This window comes from Salvia miltiorrhiza, chromosome 2, assembly GCF_028751815.1.
Source record: "Salvia miltiorrhiza cultivar Shanhuang (shh) chromosome 2, IMPLAD_Smil_shh, whole genome shotgun sequence".
In the NCBI taxonomy this organism is placed as follows: domain Eukaryota; kingdom Viridiplantae; phylum Streptophyta; class Magnoliopsida; order Lamiales; family Lamiaceae; genus Salvia; species Salvia miltiorrhiza.
Window position 1 is genome coordinate 70,394,071 of NC_080388.1, and position 22,450 is coordinate 70,416,520.

General features: G+C 32.9%; 1 protein-coding gene across 4 annotated transcripts; it reads left to right on the top strand.

Annotated features, from left to right (window-relative positions):
* Positions 1 to 8,969: 8,969 nt before the first annotated feature.
* Positions 8,970 to 22,243, top strand: LOC131008825 (uncharacterized). Of its 4 annotated transcripts, XM_057935886.1 has the most exons (23): positions 9,373 to 9,389; positions 10,055 to 10,151; positions 10,249 to 10,414; positions 11,351 to 11,483; positions 12,169 to 12,344; positions 13,188 to 13,261; positions 13,394 to 13,429; positions 13,518 to 13,608; positions 14,235 to 14,294; positions 14,687 to 14,870; positions 15,292 to 15,485; positions 16,144 to 16,245; positions 16,588 to 16,698; positions 17,662 to 17,727; positions 17,846 to 17,944; positions 18,712 to 18,963; positions 19,371 to 19,679; positions 19,826 to 20,013; positions 20,085 to 20,187; positions 20,274 to 20,419; positions 20,778 to 20,857; positions 21,105 to 21,271; positions 21,545 to 22,243. In XM_057935886.1, the coding sequence occupies exons 3-23, from the start codon at positions 10,391 to 10,393 to the stop codon at positions 21,734 to 21,736; spliced, it is 2,787 nt and encodes a 928-aa protein (XP_057791869.1). In that variant the 5' UTR covers positions 9,373 to 9,389; positions 10,055 to 10,151; positions 10,249 to 10,390; the 3' UTR covers positions 21,737 to 22,243. The 4 variants fall into 4 exon arrangements, with proteins under 4 accessions (XP_057791866.1, XP_057791867.1, XP_057791868.1 ...); XM_057935883.1 differs by having other exon boundaries at positions 8,970 to 9,389; positions 10,055 to 10,414; XM_057935884.1 differs by having other exon boundaries at positions 8,970 to 9,389; positions 10,055 to 10,414; positions 14,247 to 14,294.
* Positions 22,244 to 22,450: the final 207 nt, after the last annotated feature.

The window sequence follows — 22,450 nt, forward strand, 5'->3', positions numbered from 1 at the left end:
ATCTATAATGATTGAAATTAATTCTTATTTTCATAATTGGACTCATTTTGTACATCTCCGTATATAAGGGTTGGTTATTATGAGAATTGCATTTTTTGTGATTCACTGAACGTATATAAAGTCACTATTTGCACTTGAAAAATGAATTTTTTGCCCCTTGTGGAATTCAAATGCAAGTGATTCATCCATCCAATAAAGCTAATGCATTCATCATAATTTTTTTATGATCGGGATGAAAATGGTTATATGTTCTCACAATATAATTAATGGTTCTCATTTGAACTCTTTTATATATATTAGTTATTAGTTATTGTGAGAACTACATTTTATCTGAAAATATGAAAATATTACACTTAATGTTTAAAGATATGTTGCATTCGTTGTACAAATTTACTGCAATCGAAAAAATATATCGTTTACTCAAATGTACTAAAGTACAAATATATTTGGGGCAATTGATGTCGATTTGTCAATCCAAATTAATAATGTGTCTTCTTCACTAATATTCAAATTATTAAAAAGTACAAATTAATCTTTTTTATTTTTTTTAATCCAAAATTATTGCAATGGCATAGGAGCTTATAAGCATTTTTATCTCTAACTACAATAAATATATCACATATATCTCACCATTAACTTTAGGGTGTGTTTGCTTTTTATCCCTCTAAATGGAGGGATAACAAAAATTTATGTCTTTAAATGTTTGCTTTCTTATCCCACATTTACTAAAATGGAGGGATAATATTATCCCTCCTTGAAGTGAAAATAAAGAAAGAAAAATGATGTTTGTGTAAAATGTAAGATAATTAAGAAAGCAAACATTTAAGGCATAAATTTTTGTTATCCTTTCATTTAGAAGGATAAAAAGCAAATAAATTAATCATATTAAATAATCTTAAAATCGGAAACAACAATAAATTAATCATACATCAGTGATGGTTGTATTATATCAACATCAGTCTATAATTGACATGACATTTGCACATGATTCATAAATCATAATCTTGATTAAAAGATACTATCTCTATCTCACGAATCTTGATACGTTTGGTTTCGGCACGAGAATTAAGGAGTTGTAGATTAGTGTTTTAAGTGTGTAGTTAATAAAGTATAAAAGTAATAAAATAGGAGAGAGAATGTAATAAAAACGATAAAGTAGGAGAGATAATGTAATAAAGGTGATAAAGTATGAGATAGACCTTATTTGAAAATGTGTTAAAATTCGTAAGATTCGTGGGACGGAGGAAGTATTCTATTAGAGATTTAACAAATAAGAAGTCGGCAGAACGTTTTTTTGTGGACTTTTAAGTAGACATTGTAATTTAATGATTTAAAATTAGATGTAGAGGCCGCTCGACATTGTCCCTATCAAACGTGCGACATGTTATTGGTACATTTCAATCAGTGAACAGCTTATGACCATTTTGACTATTAATGCCACGTTTGATTTAGTTAGAATATTATTGAAATAGTAGTATAATAATGATAAGATGAGATCCATTTTTCAAGATGAACATAATGTTGACTAGTATTTTTCTCGTGTGATGGATGCACAAAAAAAAAAAAAAATTGAATGTGATTGTGCTGTGTATTAAAAGAACATAATTTGATCATGTATGTAGCTAGATAAAGATTGAAGAAATGAATAGTGAATATTAGGCCGGGAAAGGCTTTATTTTTATTTTTTTAAAAAAGATACGAAACATCAGTTTAAAATATTGAGAAGAATATATTATTACAGAAAAATATAATAATTCTATTTGACATTATTTAAATAAATTAACAGTATATATTTATTTAATTATGTGCAGGAATTATTTATTTAATTATTTAATTATTTATATACACATACTTGTTGTTATATTTTCCTTTTTATATATTATTCATATTTTTCCTGATTTTTAATTAGTTTTGGGATATTTAAATATAAACTTTTAATAATAATATAGTTTGAATTTTTAAGAGCCCAAAATTGTTATATTAAATGACGGCTATTAATTTTGTTATATTGATGATTTAGTGATATTTGCTCAAAATGAGATTGACTTAAATTATTTGCTTTACAAGCTATAAATTTAATTATTATTATTATATATATTTAATTATTATTATTATTATGAAATACTCATTAAATTTAATATTATACTAATTAAGTTAATAATATTATTATTATACACTATTTTAAATCAAATACTAATATTTAAATTAACAGATTTTCTTGTTAATTACTAATTAATTAATCCAATTCATAAATAATGACATTTGACATTTTTAGATAATTTAAAATTTTAAAAATAATAAAATATATCGTTGCCAATGCATCATACGGCGGACTAATTAGGACAAAACTTGAGTGTTTGATATGTATAAAAGGAGATCTTATATACAGTCAGAAATAGACTTTGTCCTATGTGATACATTAAAATTTATTCATTTCCATTTTCTTTAAATCTCCTCATTTACAATAATTATTTTTTATTTGTAACATTTAAATTGTATATTCAATTAATGCACACATTACAAAGCATAATTTATGGAAATTAATTAAAAAATAAATATATTATTCTTTCTTATTCTTAAGAAACAAATATATATATATATATATATAGTAATATATTATTGTTTTTCTTCTTATAAAACAAATATATAAATATATCAGGTGCATTTTTCATGTTTAGATGCATGCACTTCCACTACTTTTATGAGATAAAAATATCTATTTATGCTTATATATAGGGTAGGGTTAATATAAAAACCCCTCTTAAGATGAAAACTAGGAACCAATTTAAAGCCATTGATTTAAATAAAATAGAGGGCTGAGATTAAACTACAGATGCACAATTTCGATTGCATAGATGCACGGTTTCAATTGCATAAATTGCATATTTTTTAAGTGCACAGTAAAATATAATAGATGCACAGTTTCTTTTGTTGACTAAATCCTAACCATTAGATCTAATATTTAAAAGGTCAAGATTAGGTTCATAGTTCTCATTTTAACAGAGGTTTTTATTAGAGCCTTATATATATATATATATATATATATATATATATATATATATATAGGGGTGGGCTAGAATAAAAACACTCTTAAGTGTATAAAATATAAACGTTTTTTAATGTACGAATTTTATCCAACAGGGTTACGAATTCATCCAACATGATTACGAATTGCGAAAAATAAATTTTTGTTACCTTTGGGATTCGAACTCAGGACCACAAATTCATCCAACAGGGTTACGAATCAACCGTAGATCTTGATGATCTAAGGGCTGAAAATCATTTATATTTTATACACTTAAGAGTGTTTTTATTCTAGCCCTCCCCTATATATATATATATATATATATATATATGTATATATATATTATTTTAAATAGGGACTTGAGCAGATTATATGAATTAATCAACAAATTAAAATGAGAAAATTCATAAATTTTATCTTCAAATATCAATTCAAATATATGCATGAATAATAAATTTATCTAACACGTTAAATCCAAGTTGAATTTTCAGCAGTTGCAGCATATAAAATATATCAGCTTTCATTCATATTGCTATCAAATTAATTAATGAGATGATATTGATGTCATATTGCAAAGTCCAAAGACAATAGATCTATGACATCTGTGCAATATATATCCTAACATGTTAGTTACTCTTTATGATCACTGCTCACATTTAAATTATATTAATATAATTATTTTATTTTATAAATTTATTTTGATTGCAATATCTTGATATCACAAAAATTATAAATGGTCGATGAAGTTCGATTTGTTTTTTAATATATAATTTATCTTAAGTTGAAGGAAGATAATAATTTGAGTTTTGATTTCTATGTAATTAATTTATAGTTAATAATGTCAATAATAATTTTCTATAGTATTAGCTACAAAATAAAAAATAATGATACTAACTTAGATTAAACGTGAGCAATGTTTACAAATACAAAGGGCCAGTAATGTATCATTCTTAATGAAAGCAACTTATGGGGAATGTGCTAAAGCTAAAGGTGTACAATCGGTGGAGAGCAAAGAGGAGATTGCTCAAATCTGGACGGCTTTGGCACCTCATAAGGCAAGAGTGACGGCATGGAGAGTTGTCTGCAATAGATTACCAACTTGTCATAACTTAATCAAAAGAAGAGTCCCGATCGGAGAGGAAGAGAAAGGATGTAATGCGTGTTTGACGAGGGAGGAAACTACTGATCATATTTTTCTCCATTGTCCGAAGACCGATCTTGTTTGGGATCAGATTCAACAATGGATCAAAACCGAGACGGCAAAGCCAAAATGTATCGTTGATCACTTCAAGTCGTTCACCGGAGGGGGTCAAGGTAAGAAAAACAGAAAGTTTCTTCAAGCTCTTTGGATTGGAACTATTTGGTTGTTGTGGAAATATAGGAACGATAGTAGATGAGAGAACAAGAATTGGGGAGTGCTCTCTCTTGTTAATGATATCAAAGGAAGAATGTGGAGCTGGAATAAGTTGTATCACATTGTGGAGTCAAATGTACCTTTTTCCATGTGGTGCTCTAATGAGTATTCACCTCTGGTTTGATGTTGTTTGGTACTTCTGGTACCAGGTTTCTTTTCTTGAATAAACTTTTGATTGATCAAAAAAAATGTATCATTCTTACATGAATATATAACAATTTATATGAAAACATTATTTCATGAATATAATACAATACATGCATAATATAGTTGATCGTTTCGTTTCACATCGAACTCGAAATTTCTAAATATCTCTTAATTATATACATCTTGATATTAATTTCGGGAAAATGAATATTCTTCGATCAATCATAATGTGCATAATTACAAGTTTCATATGTGCATATATATAATAATATTTCTAAAGTTCATATGCTTTACAATTGGATTTTTTTTAGTTATAAGAGGTATCTATTGTATAATCTTCCAACAAATTGTTTATACAAAAAATATTCATAATTTTCAAATTAGTTGTTTTTGTTTCTAAATTAATATTTTTTTTTCTGCGCACTTAGAGCATCCGCAGCGGTGGGTGCGATGGCCGGATCGAACCCGGCCTATCGTACCCACCACCGTTGCCGCACCCGGGTGTGAAGGAGGGGGGCGTTGCTTCGCACTCGTGAATAGTGGGAGCGAAGGAGGGGGCGTGTAAAACACGCGCCCCTTTTCGGCCAAAAAAAAAAAGAAAATTAGAAATAGCCGTTTTTGACCGTTTTTTTTTTCCCGTTGCCGATTTTTTTTTTTTTTTAATTTCTATACCCCCTCTATATATACATATACAACCTCATTCTCTTCTTCATCCTCTATCATTCATCCATTCTCCTCATTCATCCATTCTTTTCATCCCGTAGATTTTTAGGATTTTTTATTTTATGTTTGTTTTAATTTAAGTAATTTAGGATTTTAATTTCTTGTATTTCTTTTATTTCTAACAATGTAGGATTTGAATTTTAATTCAATGAAATTTTAATTTCTTAATTATTGTAAAATGGAAACTAGAATAAAATTAATTCAAAAATAAAATAAAATCTAGTGCACCCAAGTGAGTGCAATACCATTGTGGGAGTGGGTGCAATAGAAGTGAGACCCATTCTATTGCACCCACTATGGGTGCAAGCATTGTGGATGCTCTTATTAATCGCCCGTGTTTCTTTGGGGCAGGATACTATATAGGGCCATAGGCTATGCGTTTATTTTGTCACCAGTATTTTTTAAATATATTAATTTTTCAACTGTAATTTATTTTCACGTATGATTGGCAGTACTTATTGGGAAAAAAAAAAAGCTATCCTAAATTAACCGATCCTCTGTAACAGGAGTTAATTAGCAAATGAAATATACTCCAACCACAAAATCTAAGGCGTTTAAATCTATCTTTATATAGATAGTGATGGGGAAAAAGAAAGCATATACATAGATGAAATTCAACCATAGATTCTCTCTCAAAAAAAAGAAATTCAACCATAGACGATATTATATTAAATTATTCAGAGTGTTTATTGTATGGGTCCTCAACCAATTGCAAGTTGCAAATGATTGGTTCTTAGGGGAAGGTAGGGACCATGGCATATGAATAATCAAAGATAACATATCTTCATTGGACCATCGTATATTCCATCATTTATTTTATTTCTACGGTGCTTAATACTCAATACATATGAGATAAATAAATAAACCTTGGGTTTTATTTTCATTTTTGCCTTCAAAATTGGGCAAAAAGAACCAACAATTAGGTCAAGTATAGTTTATGACTATAGTCATTATATAAAAAAAAAGAACTAGAGTTTTCGTTTGTATTTTTAAAACCTCAAACTTTGCAGGTATGAGACCATAAACTATACTTTGTCACTGCTTAATTCTATATGCACTATAGTTTGGATTTATTTGGGGGAGCAAATTATGGGATGAAGACTATCCTCTTGCAAATAGTAGTAAATTTAATAGTGAGACATAAGTCACATAATATAGAGAAGACAAGCTTTCAAAAAAAAAATATAGAGAAGACAAATGATGCAAAGTGGGACCAGGCACACACATATATATATATATATAATTTGTAAACAGAAGTTGCAGATAAGGAAAGGGCTTAATTGCTTCATTTTTTTATTGTGTATGTCAGCTGGTACTGATACTCCATTATTCTAACTTTTTCTCAAAAAAGAAAGTTGCATCCTTTGCCCAAAAGCAAGAGTCATTGCAACAAAGAATCCTCAAATATTTTATTGGGATTCAAGAAAACAAGTGAATCCATATATCGATAAGGTAAAGATTTGGATGTAGGAAAGCACTTCACCCCCATCCATACAAATTTATGTGCATAATAATTAATTTTGATTAAATTTTTAGCAAACAACAAATTCGTAAGAAACCATCTATTTTTTTATTTAATAAAGTTTGATATATACCTTCAAACAGATGGAACCACAACTTCTTTTACATGATATCCTAACTTACATTTCCTAAACAATAATGCGTAAATTAATAAACTGCAGAATTTAAAATCTTCAAATCCTAGTTTTTCGAAATAGGTTGTTTACATAAGATGTTGGTATTATTCACACAGCAGCACTCTCTCTCTCTCTGTAAAATTCGTGAAGTTTGCAGTTGGGTGGCCAAACTTGGGCCTAATTATAACCGACTCGCAAACCCAAAACCTCATTGACCATTAGAAAAGGGCCGATTTAAATGCGTAATTACAAGCCCATCAAATTGATTATTAATTCTCGGATCGGCCCAATAGGCCTGAGTTTATTTATTTATTGAATTGTGGGACGGAAAATCTTCAAATTCCTACAAGATGTTAGTAGTATTCTTCTTCTTCTTTTTTTAATTATTTAATTTAATTTATTTTTGTGATCCAATTAACTTATTTCTGCTCTATGAACATATCTAATTCATGTAAAAGCTAGTTTTAGAAGAGAACTAGTATAATCTCCCGCGATGCACGGACCACCATATATTTATTAATTTTTAAAAAAATTTAAAAAAATATTAAAATATTACTGAGTTAGATTACTTAATAACAAAATGTTAAATTAAATATTAGTATTTGATTTAAAATAGTTTATAATAACAATATTATCAACTTATTAATAAGTATTGTATAATAATAAATAATTAAATACGTATAATAATAATGAAATTTATAGATTGTTAAAATAATTTAAGTCAATCTCATTTTGAGTAAATGACACTAAACCAATAACAAAAATATTAGTTGTAATTAATATAACAATTTTGGGCTCTTAAACGTTCAAATTGTATTATTATTAAAAGTTTGTATTTAAATAGCCCAAAACTAATTAAAAAATAAAAAAAATACGAATGATATAAAAAGAAAATATAACAACAAATATATTTATATAAATAAATAATTTGTACACACAAATAAATAAATCTATATAGTATTATAGATTCTAATTTTAGGATATATAACTATTCTTTTATTTATAAATTCATATTAAAATTAATACAAATCTTCTTTTTTCTATTTCATTAAAAAATACTATAATTGAAAAATGTATAATTTTAAAATAATTATAATCAAACAATCATGTAAATTCTTTTTTGAATTAAAAATAAATGACACCTACTTATTTTTTCTCCAACAATCGAAAACAAAATGAAAAAAAAGTATGATGTTCAACATTATAAATAAATGAGGGATACCAAAGATTAATTTTGACACTTTAACGATATTAACTTATTTATTTCAAATTTATGGTTATAATTTTTACATCGAATTAAAAAGCTTTTGATAATCTTTAATTTAACATCCATATTGAATATTTTTTATGAATCAAAGTTAACGATTTTTTTGAAAAAAAATAAAAATAAAAAATAGTGGGAAAATTGAGAAGAATGAAAAAAATTTAAAGATAAATAACACCTATTTTATGAAGTATTATACTATGTAGATATAGATTGTTGCATGAGTTAGTTACATGATCAGCCGCATGATTTGTGGGTCATGATATTATAAACTATATTCTCGTATGATGGGTAGGTTTTGTTATTAATATTTAATATAATAAAGAGATAAATATGTAGTGGGTAGTTTAATTTACAAACATGAGTAGTTAAATAAAAACTGCCGTATAACTTATACCCTAAATTTACTTATTTAATTACCATTTTGCCATAAATTTGGCGGCAAAAATTTTTGCCAAACAACCGCGTTTTCATATAATAAATAGATTTATTATTGCAAGAACTCCATATTCTCACAACTTCACAAGGACCGTTGACGAAAGTTTGATAAATTTGAATTTACAATTATGACAAATATTACGCACGCCCCCATAGTAATTCTTATTCTTAATAATGGAAATTAAGATAATTTAGAGATTAATTATATAATTATAATCAAAATATTAATTACCGAAAAGTGAATAGTTTAATTTTTTTCTTATAAATTATCCATTAGTATTTTTTATTTCAAAGTATAAAAACAGGCAAGGTATTATTTGACAGTAGTAATTGTAAGTGAGTGACATCCTTGGTTCCCGCTCCACAGCAGCTGCTCTCGTTTCAAAACAAGGCACTGATATGGAAAATCGAGGAGAAGATCAAATCACAGAAGAGCAGCGGAAGCGGGCCGAAGCGAACCGGGCCGCGGCCCTAGCCAAGCGCAAGGCCATCCTCTCGCTCACTGGACAACCCGCTCATGACTGGAACCTCTCCAAGTACCGCAAGCTCTCTCCACACGCTAATATCCCCCTTGCCAAACAGCCCCTTACCTCTGGCTCGAGCGGCCCGCCCGAGAAACTCCGGGTCCGCCTGGAAATTTGCTCGCCCGATTCTTTTTCCGTCACTCCCTTCGCTGTTGAGGGTTTCGCGTTTCCCGGCGAGGATGCTTGTTTTGAGAAGCTCAGAGATTGTTTCTCAAATGTATGTTAAGTAGTCATTTTGAAACATTTAATTTTAGAAATTGTGACTTTAATTATTTATTTTGTCGTGAGTAGAATATGGAAATTTGGATCGGATTAGGTCGGTGGTTATGGAAGAAGCTATTCAATTTTGAGGGATTTATTTAGTGGTTTTTTTAGTCTTCCAAGATTTTGCATGATTGAGCTGGTGCCGTTGTGCTTGAGAGTATGATAACATGAAAGAAATGCTCCAAGAAGATAGGTTGAAAACTCAGTTTTGTTTTCTTATGGAATGGATGGGTTCATCACTTCGTCTTTCCCTTCACAATGTGCGTATCTGGTTCTGTGTGTTTTAGGGGAAGTGTTTTGATAGATGTTATGCGAGAGTGCAGTGGAGAATATGATTAATCTTTAGGAACATGACTTGGATTTGTTTACTTACTGCGGAACTGGAATTGTTTTGGGAAAAAAAAGCAAACATTTCAATTGTTTTCTTAAGTTTATGCTTTGCATGATTAATGATTTACTTCTCAAGAAACAATTCTTGGGATCCCTTTACTTCGGCTGGAAGGGAAGATAGAGGCCCTTTATATATTCATCTTGATAGTGTGAATTGGCAAATTTGCATTCTAATCTGTGTATATATTCGTCTGGTGGATCAATATTCTCTATTTACGCCGTGACCAGGTGGCTTTATCACACTACACACAGAACACCAGTGGTGGAAAGGCTTGTGTTTACAGGCTTTATGATTATCAGTTGGTCCTGAAGTCCTTAAAGAATCGTAAGGACATTGAATGTGAAGAGATACCTTGGGGTACCTTCAATGTTGTTGAGAAATTCTCGCATTCATTCATTTACGGAAGATGGATTCCATGCAGGCCTGAGCACCTCCCTGATGAGAAAGTAGATGGGTTGATTTCTGAGCTCCCAATAGCATTATTAAATGCTTTACTACCTTTTCAACTTGATGGTGTTCGTTTTGGACTGAGGAGGGGTGGTAGGTGCCTCATTGCAGATGAAATGGGTCTTGGGAAGACCCTCCAGGTACAAATGGAATTATGCATGTAATAGAATCTTTGAATCAGCTCTGTGGAATGCCCAGTTTGTGAACTGTTCCTTCTTATTACGTTCTTATCATTTCAGTTTGTGGAATGTCAACAGCTGCCAGTAATAATCAGATGAAAATAATATTGTGATCTCTAGTTAAGTCAACTTTTATCTGGTTACAGAGTTCCATTACCATGTAAATAGCATTAGGACTTCTACGTTTGATCAGGTGTATATCTTAGTCTAATTGTGTAGAACTTACTGAAGTTGCTGCACCAGAGGTGCCAAAATATAACTGGAATCGGAAATGATGTGGCTCTGCAAATATGAAAGAAAATCACATTTTTTGAATAATGGTTATGTACTGTGCCAGAAATAAAATTTCTCTAATCTGAAGTTGCAAATTTTTGTGTGATTGATACTCCTCCATTTCTACTTTGTTTGAGGGTGTGTGATGGAACCTGCTTGAATACATTATCTTAGGTCCTAGGATATTCCTAGCTTACAAGTCTTCTACTCTTGGCCATTTGGATGATCTATCAATAGTATAAAAGAATACACTTGTCAAATACAGTTGAAAAAACATGCTCACAAAAAGTGAGAAACTAGAGAAGTTGCCTTTCTTAGTTCTCAAGAGTTTCTCAAGGAGGATCTCAAACAGGTCTCATACATTTTTCTTTGTTCAACTTCCCATTTGTTTCTAGAAATTGTGCTTCACTGAAGTTGGGTTGTATTAATTCCCTAAAACTTAATTAGGGAAATTCTAAGGAAATAGGAAATTGTTGAAAGCAGGACGTACTTGAATAGTTTCAGTGGTTTCTAACTTTCTAATTAAATTTAACATGGAATTTTCTGTTTATTTGTTCATTACGGCTAGCTAGTTTCTTTTTTTCGGAATATTTATCTAACTAATCAGACCCTTGTTTGCATTAGGCTATTGCAATCGCAGCCTGTTTCATGAAGGATGGTTCCATACTTGTTGTTTGCCCAGCTATTTTGAGGTATTCATGGGCGGAAGAATTAGAGCGCTGGTTTCCTTTTTGTTTGCCTTCTGATATCCACTTAGGTATATTTCAATATTCACTTATTGCCATACCATTTTTAACCTTCAACAACTTGGAGTGTGGCGGAGATAAGTGCAATTAGATTTCTTTTGTAAATTTTTTGCACTGGGACCACACCCTTGACGAACACGCTTTTTCCTTCATTGCATATACAACTTGTTGTAATGACTTATGTTTGCCCGGTTGGTAATGTATGCTGTATGTCAACTGTATTGAATTACACAACTCATTGCCCCTTTGTTTGAACTTATCGTGACTCGTCATTGAGAATGGTGTATCCTTGCATTTTCTGATTCTTTCTTCATCCTCTGGAAGCAAGGGAGTGATATATTTGATTCATCTTTCATAAAGGCTTCAAATGAGAATCCTTCTTATTGTGAGAATTGTAGTAACTTATATGTGCAGTGCAGTAAATTATACGCCTTGTGCAATAAATTAACTTCGCATTGTATATCGCGATTTTGCGATTTTTGCTGAGTGTAAGTCTGGACTTCTAATAAGGATGCACATTAATTTTTATCTTAGTGCAGTAACTTATAGGCTCAGTGCAGAGTTTTCATAGTTCTCACTATAAGAAGGTTCTCTTTTAAACCACTCCCTATACATATATAAATATATATATCATTGTATTATATTTTTCCTGTCGCATACTGCATTTGTTTAAGCTGCTTCCATTTCTCCTTTCAGTTTTTGGTGGTCCAGACAACCCTGCAAGATTAGCTAAACTTCCAAAAATTGTTGTCATATCATACACCATGCTTCGTCGTTTGCGAAGTAGCATGCTGGGACTAGATTGGGTCACCTTGATAGTTGACGAATCACATCATTTGCACTGCAACAAAAAATCATCAGAAAGTGATGAGGTATAAACTTGCCATTCACATTATGCTTTCTAATGGAGATTGACACATCGATCCTTGTCATTTTGTTAAATTGTGGATACATGCATGCGGCATTTAGCAATCATATAGACATGGTCATTGGGCACCACTCAAAATTTTACTTTGTGCTAGCTCACTGTATTTCTATGTGGTCAGGAATGCTTTACCGTCTCTCTTCATGTCTTTCACAAGTTTTGCTTTTATTATACTGGATCAGAAATTGTCATTTGTCTGGTTAAATAACATGTAAAGTTGACGATTACACTCATCAATTGTTTTATTCTCCACTTTGCCAAGAAGGGTTTTATGTCTTTAATTTATTAAATTCGTCAGTTCGATTTATACTCTTAAATAATCGCTCAACTTGAAAAAGGCAATGCATCAAACCTATGCATGCACACTCATGAAATCGTGTGCACACACATCAAACCATTCCAGTGCCTTTCTTGGTCATTGTGGCTAGAAAGGATTTGAGTATCAAGACGAATCCTTTAAGGAGGTGTTTAGGATTTTCTTTGGGTCTTAAATCATAAAGCATTGAAGGCTTGTTTTTATTTTTTTGTTTTGTTTCAAGTGTTGCCAGATATTGGAGTTGTAGCATTAGCAAGGATATTATCACTTTTTGGGTATATGTCATCACTTGTTACTTGTCCTTTTCCAAATAATATCTCTTGGATCTAGTACATTTGTATTTCTCTTTTAGTTTTGGCTTAATTCGACCAAAACTTTTGGGATGTAGTAAGCCCTTCAAAGTTGTGAGCTTTTCTTCAATCATATGAAGTTATTGCCTTAGCTACTCTTTAAAAAATTCTTCTTTTTTTGCAGCTACAAGCTGTGCTTGATATGGCTACGAAGGTCAAGCATCTCATTCTTCTCTCAGGAACTCCCTCTTTGTCAAGGTTGTTAACATCATCTTTTTGGCAGCATCACTAGCAATATATTGACAAATACTTTCTCTTACTACTTATATGTCTCTTTGTGTCAGCTGCAAATGCTAATACATGGTTGCATTTTTTCCTAGGTGATAATAGGCCTTTTGACATTTTTCATCAGGTAAATATGTTATGGTAAGTGGTTCGACATTGTATTAGCAGGAGCTTTGGTATGCCTTCCCAGTTATATTTGTTAATTGTTATGCATCTCAATTTGATGCAGGCCAGGTTTGCTTGGGCAGACCAAGTATGAGTTTGCAAAAACATATTGCTCTGTCAAATTTATCAAGGGTCGTCAAGGAAAAGTTTTCCAGGTGCCTTTGGCTTGACTCTTCTCTAGCTATTACCTAGCACTGAAATAATTTTAATATACATAAATACACGAACTTTCACCTGCATTTACTAATTTGTTTATGGAGTAATTGCGCATAAATACACGAACTTTCACCCAATTTTGGTTTTGCACATGATCTAAAAATTCTATCTCCAAATATACGAACTTTCAATTGTTTTGATTTTTCACACAGTTGTGAATTTCTATCGAATTAATGCCATCATGGCTAGCTGAAATGGCCTAGACATTCAACTACTTTCTTTATTACATTGGCTTTTTAAGCCATGCAGACATTTAAGGTTGTCCACCTCGACATTAATTTGGGGGCAATTGACAACTGTGAGAAAAATCAGAATAATTGAAAGTTCGTGTATTTGGAGGCAGAATTCATGAGGAAAACCAGAATTCGGTGAAAGTTCGTGTATTAAGGCACAATTACCCCTTTGTTTATCTTCTAATCTCATGTAGCTCCAGCAAGTTGTTTTTCTTTTTATGATATGTGGTTATATTCTTTACCTAAATACCCCCCGCCCCACCCCTCGGCCCTCGAATCTTTGAAACATTTCTACTTTTGAAATGTATTATATCACCATCTCTCCTTTGTAGGATTTCTCTAAGGGGACACGCTTGGAGGAATTAAATGTTCTACTGAAGCAAAGTATAATGGTGAGTCATTTGAACCTCTCTTCCCTACCCCCTTTAATTATATAATTTATATTTGAAATTATGTATCTTAAGCCTTCAAGAACTGCAATTTATTTTGTTAATGAATCTGGACATTGTCGTAAAAGAAATCCTTAAAAGTTGGAAGTTGGACTCTTCCAACACAGTACACCAGTTTCGAAGTGGTTTTTGTTTGATTTACAACTAAACAGATATGAGGTATGTCTTCTGAAATATGATAATAAATGTTGCTGAAGTAAGTTGGTCAGTCATTTTCAGTCACACTGACTATGGGGCCCGTTACATCTAGTTCTCTTAAAACTTTGAATTTTCTTTTGTACTCTTGTTTACTTAAATTTCTTCTTGCATATTTTGAATAATTTGTGATACTACAGATTAGACGCCTAAAGGAACACGTTTTACTCGAACTACCACCGAAGCGTCGGCAAATCATAAAATTGGTTTTGAGTAAATCAGATATTAATTCTGCTATGGTAGCTCTAGGGCTTGAAGATGTTGATGCTACTGCTGAAAGTGATGCTGAAAATGCACCTGTTCCCGTTTCCGATGAAGATCTAGGTATGATTTCACATCTTTTAAATGAATATGCTGGAGTTGAGAAGACTTACTGTTGGCATGCAGTAGACTTACTGGTTTTTAACAAATCTTCACTGTCATGCTACCCTCAAAGCACCATGATCTCTCTTTAACCTCTTTTAGATGAGATAAACATAGGATGAGGGTGCATTTGCATTGCCTTACAAGAGATGAAATCTTTGTTGATTTGGCATTACCTGGTGTAGTTGTGGCTTTGGGGATATTCGATGGTTACTATGCCAAAGTCCTGTCCACGCTCATATTTATCATTTCAGATAGAAATGTAATACAGAAGACATATTCATGAAGAATATATTATATTGAAGTATGTTTAAAACCTTTTAAGTTATTTGGGGGGCAGTGGCTTATAAGGAATGAACTTCTTGTTTCTCTGTCCATGTAGATTGTGATATGAATAAGAAATTGTCAAAAAAGCTATCTGCACTTGGTTTAGCAAAACTACCTGGATTCTTTGAGTGGCTCTCTATACATCCTATTATGGTGGAGGTGGATGGAGAAGAAACCAGACAAGAAAGTTCCAGTTCGCACAAAATGATAATATTTGCCTATCATCATAAGGTGCTTGATGGAGTACAGGTCAGAATAACTTCTTAGAATGACTAGTTGTTTTTAATCCCTTTTACGCTTAAGTTATGGAGAAATGTATCTGGACATCATTTATTGTCAAAGATGAACATCAATATATTTTTAAAGAAGTGTCCTTTTCTTGTCCTTTTTCCTCTGAGAAGTATAAATTGGAGTTGTGTGTCAGTTGTTTGACTTTTAGAATATCTGTTTCTTCCAGTTCCATCATTTGAACCTCCCTTCCTCTCTCCATATGGTCCTCCCTCTCCATATATATATAAATGGAAATTTCATCCTTGAATGGAACGTGACCAAGAAATTGATAATTTGATTGTGCTGTTTGCTGGTTCAGCATATGAGCCTTTAATTGTGTGCCTAATTCATGTTATAAGTTAATCTCTCAATCTATTAATATTTTGAGATGTTATATACGTCAGACCCAATGCAGTTCTGCACCTTATGTGGATTATATAATATCATCCTTCCATGGTGCAAATAATGAGGGCAACTTAGCGTAATTGGGCAGCTATAGATATTACTATGGTCATATCTCATATAGGTGTTAGTATTTCAATTAACACTGCATTATGTATTCAGGTGCTTTACTGTTTTCTGATATTAAACATGTCTGTATATGCATGTGATCTCTACCTCTTTTGCTATTACTCAGGCATTTCTCTGTGAGAAAGGAATGCAGTTTGTTCGTATTGATTGCACTATAACTGGTGTTGACAGGCAGTCAGCTATCCAGTCTTTTCAATCATCAAAAGAGGTTCGCTTCTGTTATTCACTTCAGCATCTGTAGAAAATTTATGTTTCTTTTGTGGTGTTTATATATTTTCCTGGAATCTTCTTTTTTTGGGATCCGACTGCTTTATTCATCATGCTGCCTAATTGTTAAAATCTATTCCTCCAGGAACTTTAATAATAGTCTTTCAGCTGCTTGTGTATTGTAATGCTACTGTTCCTACATTTTTGTTCTACATTAAGTCTTCTATCAAATGATTTTGTATTATGTATTTAACCAGAGCAAAAAAAAAAAATAACAGAAGTCTGTTGTTCAATTTCTTTCAAGGCCCTTACTTATGCATAACGACTCTTTGGATTTCATTAGGTTAAAATTGCCTTGATTGGCATCCGTGCTGGAAGCACTGGTCTTAACTTAACGTCAGCAGACACTGTTGTGTTCTTGGAGTTACCCACGAACCCTGCTGATATTCAACAGGTGCCTTTGTATTTTTGCTTCTTTTAAGTTTCTGATTTTGAAGCTCCACATCGTCATAAATCTCCACTTCCTTCATAAGGTTTAAGGATTCCACTGGAGGTATATTGTTGATGTTTGGTAGTATGGATATAGAGATTCTGTTTTATCATTGTGATTCCTTCACAGAGGAATCTCAAAACAACTGGACTATCATACTATGTTCCTTTTTGTTGTCAATTTTATTCTGATGTTTTCATTTGTTTATGAAACATAAAGTGCCTTTTGGGGATCGTATTTGATCCTTGTTTTAAATAGCAAAATTGACTCTTTTAGTAGATTAGCCAAACACAGCAATTAGGTATTGCAGTCTTTTCTCAAGTACTTATTCAAGCTTGTTCGTTGTTTGAGAAATAAGAAATTAGGCTGCAGACTGGGGCCTAGCACCACAATGGGGCTAGGCAGTGTTAGGCGGGAAAGAAAAGTACTATTATGTTGCTGATTGATGTTAATTTTTAACAATGTGTACAGAAGATGATGATATGTTAATTGTAAGAAAGAATTTCAATTAGCATCATTAGATGGTGGTGGTGCATTCTTTAATTGGGAGTATCCGATTTATGATTGGTCACAAATTGCTGGTTAATTTGTTCTGGTTGTGACCTTTCGATTGAATATATTGAGGCAAGTATATTAACAGATTTGTCTAGGTCTGTTGGAATATTAAATATATAATCTAATATTAAAAACATAATCTTATATAGTCTTCACTTTTTAGGGGTTTGATATCTTTGCCTCTTTTGAATTTTTTAAATTGATTTATATGGAGTTCTTGCAAATAGTTGCTGACTGTGTTAGCATGGCTGTCTCACGTCCTGTTTTGGAACATGGCAAGGTGTTTATTGTTAATGATGCTTGCAGCGTTGTTTATCATCTAATAATGTTTGCATACTAAGTGATGCTCTTGCACTCTTTAAACATTTGAAGGCTGAAGATCGAGCTCATCGGCATGGACAGAAGAGAGCGGTGAATGTATACATTTTCTGCGCAAAGGTGGCTGTTTCAGCATACAATATATTAGCTGACTATTTTCTTCAAAAATTTTCTCCAGAATTTTCTTCTGTAGCATTTATATTGTTTGCTTGTCCCATCTTCTCCTGTAAATTGTCAGGATACTTCAGATGAGTCACAGTGGCAGCAACTCAATAGGAGTTTACTTCGTGTTTCTTCTACAGTCAATGGGAAGCGTTACGCTATATCAGAAATAGAGGTATAGCTTAAAGTAGTTATCTTTTTGTTTCAGTACTTCTAGAAGCTCCAGAGGCGTCAGCATGTTGTTTATTGACATTTATGCAATATGCACAGACAGTGCCAATTGATGATATAAATTTGGCACCCACCTACCAGCAGTTACCCATGTACCTTCCTAATTCTAAATGATTATTTTTGTTTAATTTATCCTGTGAGATTTACGCAAGCATGTTAGAGAAGTTTTATGTCAAATTGATTTTGTGAAGATTGATTTAATGATTTTCAGTTTGCGTTTAATTGAAAAGGTCTAACAGTTGAACTGACTGCATTGAAGGAGAAAAGATTGCAAACTGATTCTGCAAAACGTTTTTGTTACTGTTGACTAAGAAAAGTTCCAACGTGATTAGACACTCAAATACCTAAAAGAGAACATTTGATGTTCAAATACGACTTCCTTGCTCTCAAATGCCAAGAGAAACCCCTCTTATTTGGTGCTGGATAATTAGGGTGCACTAACTATTTGCGCTCATTATATGATGTGAGTTTTCCATAATGCAGTGTGATATAAGCTTCTAATTTTCAGGCGGAGCCGACTTATAAGTGTTTTTGTTTTTTCCTTTTCCCTTTCCTTGGAACCCTTGTAGGCTTCTTAATATTCATAAGTACCTTACTGTAAATTTATCTTCCTTCTTTGGCCTCGAATGCCGGTTTATTTCAAGCTTGAGATTATTCTGTTTAGTTATTACATGACCTTGTGTTTTTTCTATTGGGTGTTTATGCTGCTAGGTTGAGGGTGTTTCTTCTCTAGAAAGCGCTAGAAGTATAAGTGAGAAGAGTAAGCAATCCATGAAATTCCAAGATGCTTGTGGAGAGCAAGAACCAGACCTTCCAAAGGCATCATCTGATATGCATGTAGAGGTGGATAAGGGTTGTGTTGAACAACATGAAAGTGAAAAAACATTAAATGGAGATGGATGTGTCAACAAAGTTGAATGTAGAGTGAAAACTGATATCCAGCTAAGCACTCTTCGCTTTGAGGTATTTCAATGTGATCCATGTTTCTGCATGCGCATGTTGGTGTGGGTAACTAATTATTTGTGAAAGAAGCAACAAATTATGAATCTATTATATATCAATAATATAAATTCAGCAACCCAAATAGTATGAATCCAGTTGGTGGAAGCAATCATAAAGTATAATGATACAAACGGGTGAGGTTAGTGGAACAAACAATGCATCTTAGAATAAAACTTTCTTGATTCTTGTAAAAAATATTTGTAGGAGAAAATCTGTTGTTTCTTGTTTTTTATTCTAAAATTACATCTTTCCTCTCTCTCTCTCCTTCCTCTTCTTTTCTGGATGTATCGGTAATATAGTGAAAACACTGTAATTCAGCAAATATTGGTTAGATATAATTTATTCCTTAAGTTCTTCTCTATTCTCAGGTGAGCCAGCAAACTGGCCGGATCCATTTGTATTCTTGTACCTCAGGAACACACTGTAGACCAAGTCCACTTTTTAAGAGTTTTCGGCAAGAGGAGGTTGAGTGCCGTTCTCTTGCAGATGAACATGAGAAATCAAGTGGTGAATCAGTTGACGATAATTCAGTATACATGGAGGCTCTTATGTCTTTCATCAATGAATGGAAGGAGCTGAGGCCTATTGAGAGGAAGAGATTGATCAATAAACCCTTACAGCTTCCACTGTCTTGTGAATTATGTTATTTGAATGAAAGTCTTAACCATGAAACTGGGGTACGCATTTGAAATAATACTTAATCATCAGTCAATCTTAACCTTTGATTTATGTCTTATGCATTTTTGACATTCAATCATTTTTTTCTTAAACAATCCAAATCCTCCAAGAAATTTGTTTACCACAATTCTGCTTTTATCCCTAGGGACTACTGAGAGGTGGCAGCAGCAGGCGTAAAACACCTTTAGCTGAGATAGGCAATTCATTACCATCAAATGCTGCTTGGAGAAAAGTCAGTCTGTGTAGTGGTCATGGTCAGAAAACGAAAACCTATACTCAAGCTTGGTCTGACATGGATGAACCACTCTGCAAACTATGCCAGACTCCTTGCATGTAGGTCTATTAAATTCTCTTGTCCTGGTCAAACACATCGCAACTTATTGATTGCGTCTTTCATGGCACAGGGGAAATGATGCCAAATTGCCCCAATTCTTTGAGGATCTTTTCTGTAGTTTGGATTGCTTTGAAGAATATCGCTCACGAACTAGCAATAAATTCCTTCGTGAGGTTTGGACTTGGATCTCGTACAGATTTAACCTATATAATCTATATCAGGTGTTTTGTAGATTCATTTTACTATGATTAACTTGCAGGCCCTTTTTAAAATTGAACATGGCATTTGCACGAATTGCCAACTTGACTGTCATCGACTTGTGAAGGACTTGAGAGTTCTACCAGTTGAGAAGCGGGAAGCCCACATTAAAAATGTGGCTCCAAATATTTCAAAACACAAAAAAATGTAAGTTCACCCTATGTTCTACAGCATCAAGTTGTATTCAGATTTTAAGGCTTTCATAAAGTGTTGGTTATACTCTCACTTGGATGATCTTTTCTACTCACTTGAAAATGGTAGATTGCTTCACAGCGCACATTTATGTGTGGTGGCCTTATACATAATTTAATCACCTTACAGGACACTTTGTTTATGGATTAAAAATTGTGTGATTAGTTTCACATATTCTTCAACACTGGCTAACTTCTCAGAGCAGAATCTCCATAGTGATTGTATAGCAAGAACTTGTAAATCCGCCATAATGCAGTCTGAAATTTCTCTCGAACTTTTGATGTATATATGCTGTTTGTTTGGCATGTTGCAGGCTAGCCAAGCTTGTTCAGGACCCTATCGAAGGCAATGCTTGGCATGCAGACCACATCATACCCGTGTATAAAGGAGGAGGTGTGTGAGATTCGTCCCCCCACCCCCACCCCCCCCCACACACACAGGGGGCAATTTGAAAATAGATAACTCTTCTCTACTTTTGCTTGTTCTCTCTTCACCCACCTCAGAATGGAAGTCTGTAGTAGTCATATCAGCAACTGCATATGACCAATTCATCTTGGTGTCCATAATGGAAAGAATTTAAATTTCTTGTGAGAAAGTATAGTGCTTTGATTTAAAGAATTTTTCACTTTGAATTCCTCAGGCGAGTGCAAGCTGGAGAACATGAGGACCCTCTGTATTGCTTGTCATGCTGATGTTACAACTGCACAATGTGCTGAGCGGCGTATTGCTAGGAAAAAGGCTAAGAAACAGCTCAAAGAGACAATGAGCGGCCTCATAAATAATGAAAAGCGGACAGACATACTAAAGGTGCTGTAGTTCTTGATACACACGGATACATATTCATATACATATAAATACTATATTTGGTCAGTTAAAACATCCATTTGCTAGCATCGCTGTGTTTTGATCAATTACTGAGACTGAGGTTCGGGTATTTGAAGAAATGCACCATGCTATATCTCTGTCGTCAGAATTGTGTTGCTAAATGCTATCTCATTTCTGATTTCCTATATATGTTGCCTTGATATTTTGTAAATAACCTGCTGATTTACGTTGAGCTTGTTCACATTGTGCCTTCAGAGATGTGATCAAGAGTCTCGAAGTAACATATTGGATGATGATCTACTAATTGACATCCCCGGGAGTGCATATTCTGGACCAAACATCAGCAGACCCAATGAGCAAAATCAACAGCCAGAAATGCTCGGTCAATCTTCTTCAGAACATATGTGCTCAGGCAGTGGTGATGACAAAGGAGTTGTTATCAAGTGAGAAAATTTGCCAAGAACTGGAATGTCCATGCGATCCCACCGTTCAATCTGCTAATAACAGTGAGAAAACAGGAGTCATGATGGTTGAAAGCGGTGGTGTCGTGGTGAAGAATGATGAGAGCTCGAGTTCTGGCCTGAGACTGTAAATGCTACAACATATTTTGGAAATAAACCTGTTTCTTCTCAACATGATTTTGTGGCCTACCCCAGCGTCCGTGCACAGAAAATGAGAAAGGATGGCGTCGAGGGAGCACCCTACCAGCTGGTCAAGGTTGTGTTGTTTCGACATCAGGTGTTGGAAGTCCTCAATTTCTTTTTTTGATAAATTACATAAGTAAATAAAGAAATTCAAATACCTTGTGACGGAGGATTCGAACCCAGAACCTTGGGTCTTGGGCATTAACCTCAATTTCTGTATTTATGTCCTATTGAGTCATGTTCATTTCTCGTTTAGCTCAATAATTGAGTTATAGTCATGGTGATTTAATTTTAAGTCATTCACCACTCATTCTTCATTGATTAATAAGGATCAATAGTTATCATAGCATGATGATATAAAGATTGGATTATATTTGTATACTTCATTACATCCCTAAATCACTATTCGTTGCTGATTGCTCATACTGCTAAGAATCTTTAAAGGTGTTTGGTTGAGAATTTTGGAATTGTATTATAGTGCAAATTAATGTTGGTTTCAAATTTGGGAAAATATATT

Bases quoted from the DNA above. Each gene is read 5' to 3' on its own strand.
- LOC131008825 (XM_057935883.1), top strand. From the start codon at position 9,048: ATGGAAAATCGAGGAGAAGATCAAATCACAGAAGAGCAGCGGAAGCGG. The intron at 18,964-19,370 runs GTATTTCAATGT...CTCTATTCTCAG, and splicing joins TAAGCACTCTTCGCTTTGAG to GTGAGCCAGCAAACTGGCCG. The intron at 20,858-21,104 runs GTGTGTGAGATT...TGAATTCCTCAG, and splicing joins ACCCGTGTATAAAGGAGGAG to GCGAGTGCAAGCTGGAGAAC.